Source organism: Larimichthys crocea, chromosome III, assembly GCF_000972845.2.
Source record: "Larimichthys crocea isolate SSNF chromosome III, L_crocea_2.0, whole genome shotgun sequence".
NCBI lineage: Eukaryota > Metazoa > Chordata > Actinopteri > Sciaenidae > Larimichthys > Larimichthys crocea.
In genome coordinates this window covers 42,524,473-42,533,078 of record NC_040013.1, presented here as the reverse complement: position 1 = coordinate 42,533,078, position 8,606 = coordinate 42,524,473, and the positions used below count along the sequence as shown (strand labels likewise).

General features: G+C 39.0%; 1 protein-coding gene across 1 annotated transcript in view; it reads right to left on the bottom strand.

The window, feature by feature from the left end:
* Positions 1-1,022: 1,022 nt before the first annotated feature.
* cfap299 (cilia and flagella associated protein 299) overlaps positions 1,023-8,606 on the bottom strand; it is a 68,498-nt gene continuing 60,914 nt past the window's right edge. The window contains exons 5-6 of the mRNA XM_019272413.2: positions 3,621-3,750; positions 1,023-1,347 (exon numbers count right to left, since the gene is read on the bottom strand). Coding sequence (XP_019127958.1) covers positions 1,255-1,347; positions 3,621-3,750 — 223 coding nt within the window. The 3' untranslated portion in view covers positions 1,023-1,254. The remainder of the gene's footprint in view (positions 1,348-3,620; positions 3,751-8,606) is intronic.

The window sequence follows — 8,606 nt, the reverse complement described above, 5'->3', positions numbered from 1 at the left end:
CATATGGACATCTTTCTCATCTAATGCTCAAAAAGCAAATAAACATATTTCCCCCTCAAAATGTGAGACTATCCTACTAAAGAATATTATTTTTCCAGTGAAAGGTGATTTTGTTGTGATATCATCATACAAAACTTAAAGTTGTGTAACTACATCCTTGCGGGAAAACGTTACAAACTGTATTTTACATATTAATTCAATATAGGTTTGGCGGGCAATTTAAACAATGGGGTAAGAGCGCATTGCTGATTCAAAAGTCGATGTATGTGTAAAAGTGCATACTCCATAGTTAAGATTGTACAAAAATGCCTCCATGGGGCACATGTGCAGGATGTCTTCTTGTGACTAAATGGAAAAAGCCTTTTTCTCCCCCAACTATGTGTATGCCGATTGTACAGACAACAAAATTAGGAACAAATAACAAAGACCCTGTAATTTATTAGCTTATAGATGTTACTTGTGGGGTGACTGATTCCTTCCATGTGTTTCAAAACTAATGCAAACATTTTTTTATCTTAAATTAAAAGGGAGCAAGTTGATAAAAGTCTTCCGCACTTCCTAAATAATTCCCAAAGCAGGTTATTTGTAGCATTGACTTCCATTAAAAATGTCATAGTGAATGGCTAATATGTAAATGATAGAGCACTTTGATGTCCTGTAAAGTGTGCCTTGCATCTGGGAACATGTGGAATGCTTTAAGCCCATTACCCATTCTACCAGTCCAATCGGAGCTACCGCAGCCTGGGGGAAGACATAAAAGCAACCCCCATCATCTTTCAAAGCTCTTACGCCTTTAATTTGTTTAGACAAACAGCCCAAAACATGCCAGGCCAAACTATGGGACAAGCCCGGGGTCCCCAAGCAGGTTCCTGCCCCTATTGAGGACTGCTGCTTGGAGAATGTAAAACAAACTGGGTCTAAGTCTTCACTATAAGGAATAAAGACCTAAACAAAAAACTATTTTTTGTTCTTGCTTTATAGAAGGATAATGTCACAAAATGTAAAGTAACACACACATACTCTTTGCAAGGAAACTTCCAGGCTGTCACACCAGTCCATCAACTTCTTCCTTTGGGATTCTTCAGTTTAAAGTCATTTTTTCACTGCAGCACCTCCACCCAGATGGCATGCATGATATGAGGGAAACCGTTTGTAAATGATGGTGCAACTACAGCAACTCACTCAAATTAGAGGCTTCCAGTAAACTCCAATATGTGCCATATGTATGAATGTGTCGGCAGCAGCCGCTGAAACTTAGACCGTCCTGATGTTGTGGTCGTAGACGACGACATGGATGTAGAGGTCCGACTGTAGGAACATCCTGTTGGAGTCCTCACCGGAACCAGACTGGAACCCAGCACAGATTAAGAGCACTTAATTTACAAAGGTTTATTCAAAATAAATGTAAAGTGAATTTCCACATTGCTTTATCAAAGTGTCATCACGTGTGATGTGCTTACATTTTTTTAAGCCCTTGTGGACGCATCAGTTCACTTTCTTTAAATTTGCTTCACTTCAGCTCAACTCAATGACATGCAGCAAAGGGCTACAGGTCGGATTCGAACCCTGGGCCGCTGCGGCACGGACTGAACCTTTGTATATGGGGTGGAAGCTCTACCAACTGAGCTAACCGACACTCCGACATAGGATGTTTTTATAGTGGCATTAAGAATATTTGAAAAACATTTTAGCAAAGACTTCCACATTGGTAAACGTCCACAAGTGTTTCAAAAGTGTGCGCGTAGGCTCATCTGTGAGCCTCCCACATGACCCTTCTCTACATAGATTGATGTAAATGTGCAGAAGCATAATTTCATCTTTAGCTATTATCTACCAGATTGTTCCACGTTATAAATAAGTTAGCCAACTTTTTCCGTCCATTTAGTGCTGGGCATGCAGTGTTAATAAAAGCCACGAAACTCAACTATACAGTTTATGTTTCACTGGAGAACCAAAACTGTGAGCTAAAAGCATAAAGCTTTAAGTTGGTATTCATTCTTCACCTTTCCCTATGACAAAGATTCATTAGATTCAGTGTTTTATATAGGAAATATCTCTTAATGCAAGTTTCAAATATGAAAGATGCCATATATTATGTTAAAGCGGAGGCCAAATGCAATAATGTGACAGTGACTGTCATTGTTCATTCTCCAAGACGTTTTCTGTTACTTTGAATGTCAGAACTGACATGGCCCCACCCCTAAGATGTGAAGCCACTGCCAGCTGGGAACATTTATTTAAGGCTAAGTGTGTCAAAAGCTTCTAGTGGGAGTGGATCCATAGCCAACCATTACACTCAATTTACACTTTTACCTCAAACACACTTGTGGGTGTCCTAATAAGTGAGGTGGCCTTCCTTTGCTAGTTGAAAAGAGTGTAAATAAAAATAGGCCAATAAAAAATGACTTCATAGACACATAAAACCCAATTAAGGGAAACTGGGAAACATTAAATGATAAGCTTTTTAAAATGTTTTTACTTTTTTTTTTTTACAGAAACCAAAATGTGTCAATACTCAGGTCATTTAGTAACGTTAAACATGAAAGTTTTACTTTGTCATTTTTGAAATATGACAACCCCTCCATCCCCCAACCCAAGGACAAAAAAAGTGGTCATGGTATAACAAAGGCAGAAAAACAAACAAACCACCCAAAATGAGTTGATGGGAGCCTTGATTTTGGAAGGTTCCGCTGCGGATCTGTGGCCACATGAGCAGCTAGTGAGCTCATGGTGGGTTAAAAGCCGGATGGTTCTGTGCTTCTCCATGCCGAGCCAATCTGGGCTGAGCTGAGCTGGGTTCTGGGCACACGGGTGGTTTGCTGTGTCTGGCTTCCTATGCCTTCTCTTGTGTTTTTAATAGACAGCCTGGTCGGGGTGGTGCTCGACCGCAGCTAGAACACTGTGCTGCCATTTTGGCGCTTGGCCTCAAAAACGCAGTCCCCACAGCTCTGTCTGCAATTTCAAAATAGTTCAGCCCCACCAACTACTTCCCTACCCCCCAGCAAAGAGGGAAACTGGAGAGAAAAAAACACCGTCTGTCAAGCGTTATTCTTCCAGGGCCCCTGTCAGACTGTGAGTGTGGAGGAAGCACCTGTCTCGACCCCTTGATCCTCCATTCTTTGTGCAGGTGGAAAGCAAATATCTTTCCCTCCCATTGATTTCTTTTTCTCTCCCAGTTTCTCCAACCACTTCTCTTATAGTGTAGTGTCCTTCTGTGTCTAATATCTGTTGTTAATTAAGACGCGCTGAAAACTAGGTAAGAAAAGTAACTATTTAAAAAGTTCAACATTTTTACATTTGATGTTTTAAACTGGAGACGAGGGAGAAAGTAAGTCCACGGAATGCAACAAAAGGTCCCAGACCATATTAAACAAACAAGATGTTGTGGGTACATGGCAAATCCCTGAGCCATGAGGACAACAAAATTAGCTTTAAAGAAGTGCAGCAAAAAAGATTCGAAAAGAATTTTTCGCCCTAAAGGCTTTTTGCTTTCCTGGGATGTTTTTACTGCTGTGGAACAGGTGAACTGATCTAATTAGCAGTACCATTTGTCTCCCTGGGGCCTAAAAACAAAGAAGGGCAACAACAATAACAAAAAAAACAACAACAAAAAAACCTACCAAGGGGTCCACATTCAGGATCTTCTTGTCCCTCTTGTTCTTAAAGAGAAGGCCGTTAGGGTCGTCATAAATCACCTCAAAGTTAGGACTCGAATTAGATGTGGACACCTGTGTTTTCCAATTGTAGTAGCTGTAAAAAAAAAAAAAAAAAGGTGACAGTAACTGTTAGATGACTAAGATGATGCCATTGTTGAAGCTTTAAGTTACTTTCAAACAATCAGCAGTTTCACTGGTTGTGCTGTCCGGCCATTTGGCCATTTGGTTTGTTTTTGCTTTTTTGGGCCCACTCAGAGATATTGAGAAAGACATAGCATTCAGGCGGGACGGGGGAGTGCTGCGACATAGTTCTATTTTCCTGTTGTAAAATAGGTCTAACCAGGGGCATGATGTTGATGCAATATGGATATATGATGAATGAAGTAACCCTACTTGCACATATTTGTGGCTAAAACACTCTAAATACACAGCAAGTCAAAATACTCAACAGTCACTGAATTTCACTTGAATTAAAGAAAATAAACAAAAAGTTTTGTTTTTGGTTGGGCTATGATTGGCTACATGCACAGAAGGAATAGATAGGACATGGTTCTTCACAAGACCAGCATGGCGGATGGTCTCCAATGTGTTTCAGCTCCAAATGTTTGCTCATATAGTAGGAAAACAGTGTATACAGATATTTTGGACATTACATATGTGTGTGTGTATATATATTGTATGGCTTTACACGATTGAGTGAGAGTGACTGATGTTCAGATATCGTGGTGTGCGCTACCTAAACATTTGGCATTCAGCTTTTTTTCTCCCTTCATATGCTGACACAGCAGGAAACTTAGCATGTTTCACAGAGTAAAGAAAACTTCACATATTACAGAGCATTACTCAGCCATTGTTATTATATCAATATTCAACAGCAAGTTATAAAAAAATATTTGCTTTGCAGAAACGGAAGAAAAGCAACCTGCAGAGAGTAGAGTATCGTTTGTGAGAGAGGCAGAAGGTAAAAGTCTGTTTCCAATTTGATTGTGAGGGTGCTGTGTTGGAGTTCGCCAAGCCAGGCATTAAAGCAAAGCTGTAGCTAATAAGCAACTGAAACCAAAGAAAGGGTTGAATTCCAAAATAAATGACCGATTAATTCACAGCATCCGATTGGATCCTGCTCTGCTTTTAGGTTTTCTGTTATTTTTGATAAAGCAGAGTAATAGTGTGCAACTATGTGACAGGGTCAAAGGGCCAAAAATTTGGGCCCTTCAGGTTAAATTAATCCATTTAAAATTTGATTATATGATATATCCCTGTTAAATGACTGATCAACTAAAGACTGCTCAAGCTGTTTGCTCGAGGCAACATGTACGTTGAAGAAAAGAGAAACGTCCATAGCAGCTTGACATTTCCTAGCCACAAAATTGGCAGATCTTCTCTCTCCTTGTTGATGTGAAATATGAGGTGGGTTGCGAGTTGAAAACATCTCATTAAGGTAGTGTTGAATACTGCATTGTTCCCATGTTAAGTTTGGATTCAGCACAACCTTTCAGCTGAGAGGAGCCAAGCATGGAAATGAGAAAACCAAAGACACAAGTCTCAAAATTGGTCTAAAAAAAATAAATCTGTTTTTAATTTATCAGATTAATAAGCATCAAACTACCTTTTCTTCGTATTGTTCAAATAGGTATTTTATTGTTTTGGAATGTGGCATTTTTCTGTGAAGCACTATTATACCTTGTTTTGAAAATGGTTGGTATTATCACTACATCATGACATGTCTAAACCCGTAACCCTACTGATAATTTCAATTTAGAACGAATTCCACAAAAGGCCAACAAAAGTCTGAATAAGATAACTGTGGTAACTGTTATTCCAAGTGATAAGTCATAAATAACCCTTGCTTTACATAAATTTCCAGGCAGATGTGACCATTTTCAGTTGTTCTCATCATTAGCTACTCACATCACGAGTAACACAACTCCACATGTCACACTCTGGGGCGCTGAAGGTTGCTTTATCGGGCCTCGACTGTTCCCCAGCAGCAGTTTGTGGTTCAAGAACAAAGTTGGACCTCAGGGAGAAGGCTCTGTGTAGATCTAGGAAGAGGTACATTATGTTGGGAGGGTTTGAGTGGGCTGAAGCTGCAGCAGCAAGTTGTTAAAATATGGGACCATAACAAAATGGAGAGGTGCCAGTGTGCTGCAGGTTATATTCCACTTGCTGTGATTATTTAATGGAGTCAATACATGATGAACAGCTGGTATAAAGTAATAATGACCCACACTATGTAAAATACATCTCAAAATGTTTACATTTACATTGTGAGAGCTCTGCAATCTTTGAAATATTTTAGCTGTTTGGCTGGTGTCAAGATGTTTTCTGCAGGATCTGTTTCAGAGGTAATCTCCAGTGGCACATAAAACCTGTTTGCAAATACCCATTTGCATTTGAGCCATAAAAATATTTTCTGACGGCAACATATCAAGCATGCTTTCTACAAATTACAAGCAAACATATAGTACAAGCAATATAAAACCTTACCCCTGTGGCCTTTCCAAAACCCACAGGCACCCACCATGCAATTTTGGGAAATGTAAATACATATTTTTGCAGAATGGCCTGTTTTTGAATAGCTATGAAAAGGGCCAGGTATTCCAGCCAATAACGAGAGCGACTGACTTTACTGCTGGTATCCTGGCAACATGGTTTTCCTGGATTGGTCATCTGTCATATTCCCAAAGACAGTTATTCAGAATAAGGAGAAAGGATCGACCTCCATGTCAGCCTCTAGAGGCTCACATCAAGACTTAACATCTTGACACAGAGATCCAGATCCAACTCCTGAGAGAAAAATGTAGTCTGTTTGTAGGCCGCATTTAAAGACAACAAATGCTGACCAAAGTGCAGTGGAGTGGAGGCATTAAAAATCAATTACATAATCAAAATGAGATTACTATGCAAATAATAAGTAATGTCATAAAAATATCAAAATATTTAATTGTTACAACTAGATTAAAAAGACATTGACTTTAGCGTTGGCATTCAGAGTTGACATATGTTAACTGGTTTGCTTATAAAAACTTTGGCTTGAACTTGCCATCAAGCACTTGAGAAGAATCACTTCTTGGTCTGACAGACTTGGAATTTGTCTTGACTAATTTTGACTAGAGACTTGGTTTGGACTTGACTTGACAGACTTTAACTTGATACTTGACTTGGACTCAAATGGCTGACTTGGTCTCAATTTACTTTAACTTGAGACCTTCTCTGAAAGACTTGACTATGGTTCTTTCACACCTGTACATTGCTTCATTTGGGGGGAAAAAGTAAGTTAGTTCTTGTTCACTTTTTTACAAAACCAACCAAGAGGAGTAAACATAATGTGATGTTACAAACTGAAACGTAACTCATTGATTGGAAAGTTTTGGCAACTGTCATCGTGCATCATAACTCAAGATCACGTGGGCAAATGACTGAAGTTAATGCAGCACTTTAATGCTATATATAGCATATTCATGTTCTCTGATGTCACAGACCTTGAAAATGAGACGTCTTACAGTCTACTGTAATAATTTGTCATGCATGCACAACAGTTTTAAAAGCTTCTGACCTGATAGCAGCTTCTAACAATCGATAATATTGTTTCCTGAACAGATGCGATGATCAGTAAATGGATTTATTTGTAGTTTAGCTTTTGAAATTGTGCTAAACATATATGTTATCACAAAATCCTGTGTTTGGTCCATTTGTTTTTACACCACAGTGAACTGCACCAGAGTCTGCTTGGAAGCTGACCAAGATCATCATCCTTTTCAAGTGGTCTCTGCCCAGTTGTTTGGTCCAGGGGTTGGTCCAGGGTTGGTCCACGGTTTAACTGACAGCTTTCACACCAGCCCAAACAAACTGTGCTAACCTGGGCAAATGCATCAGGGTGCGTTTTTCAAATGACATGACTTACTGTAGATTTGTTGCGATTTACTTAAAACTTGCCTTGCACTTGTCTTCTTGACTTAAATTATATTAATTGACTTTAACTCATTGGTTGTTTTGCATGCGTCACAGCTTTCACATCAGCCTGAAAGAATTGATCAAAACTGACAAATGCACCAAAGTGTTTAAATCACATCAAACTTACATACTTATAAACAATTAAAACTAAAATTAAAATTGCTGTAACATATCTATTCACAAATGATAGTGTGAGATAGAAACACACAAAACGTGTTGAAACACTTTCTTCATGTTGTCCACTTCTTACAGTATTAGGCTCTACTGTATTTTGATTTTGAATAAAATCCACTGAATTTCAAACACATGACACTGGATACCATCTGATGTCTCAGATATCTGTCAACCATTTCCTGACAGCTTTCAAAGTAATCTTCCTCTTCAGGAAACACATGCACTGGACGCCTCTGAACAGACCAAACTGTGTGGGGAAATACACTGATGCATAAAATTATAAGGTATGATAGGACAAGAGGTCTGGCATTTTTTTTTTCAAGTTGCCAACAGAGCTGAGTAAAGCATGTTCAGAATAGACTGCTGCAATGCCCCAATTATGAAATACAAATTGAGGTTTTTCCCTTAAAACTCAGGAAAATTATATTGTCTGAGACTTTCTTTCAGACGTACGCATACTTCTTCTCTTTGTAAATTAGATCTGACAGTGTTTCTGTGACTATTTATACCGACATGCCATACAACAATTAACATTTTTTTGGTTGACCACTTTTATTCCATGGTGAACCGCTCACTTTTGCTAGAGAAATGGGACAGATGTGAGATATTTTAACACTGAACATGAAAAGACTGACGAAAGTGTGAAAAAAAAGTATTTTGGAAGCAAATGCCAAGAATTTCTTTCATACTTTTACTTGGATGTGTTTATTGGACCCACCTCCCTTACTGTCCCATATGAACTGTCACCAGGGCAACTAACTGCATGGTCGGTGCACATTTGGTCACAAAGAAAACTTCAGCAGCTGGATGGAACCACACCCA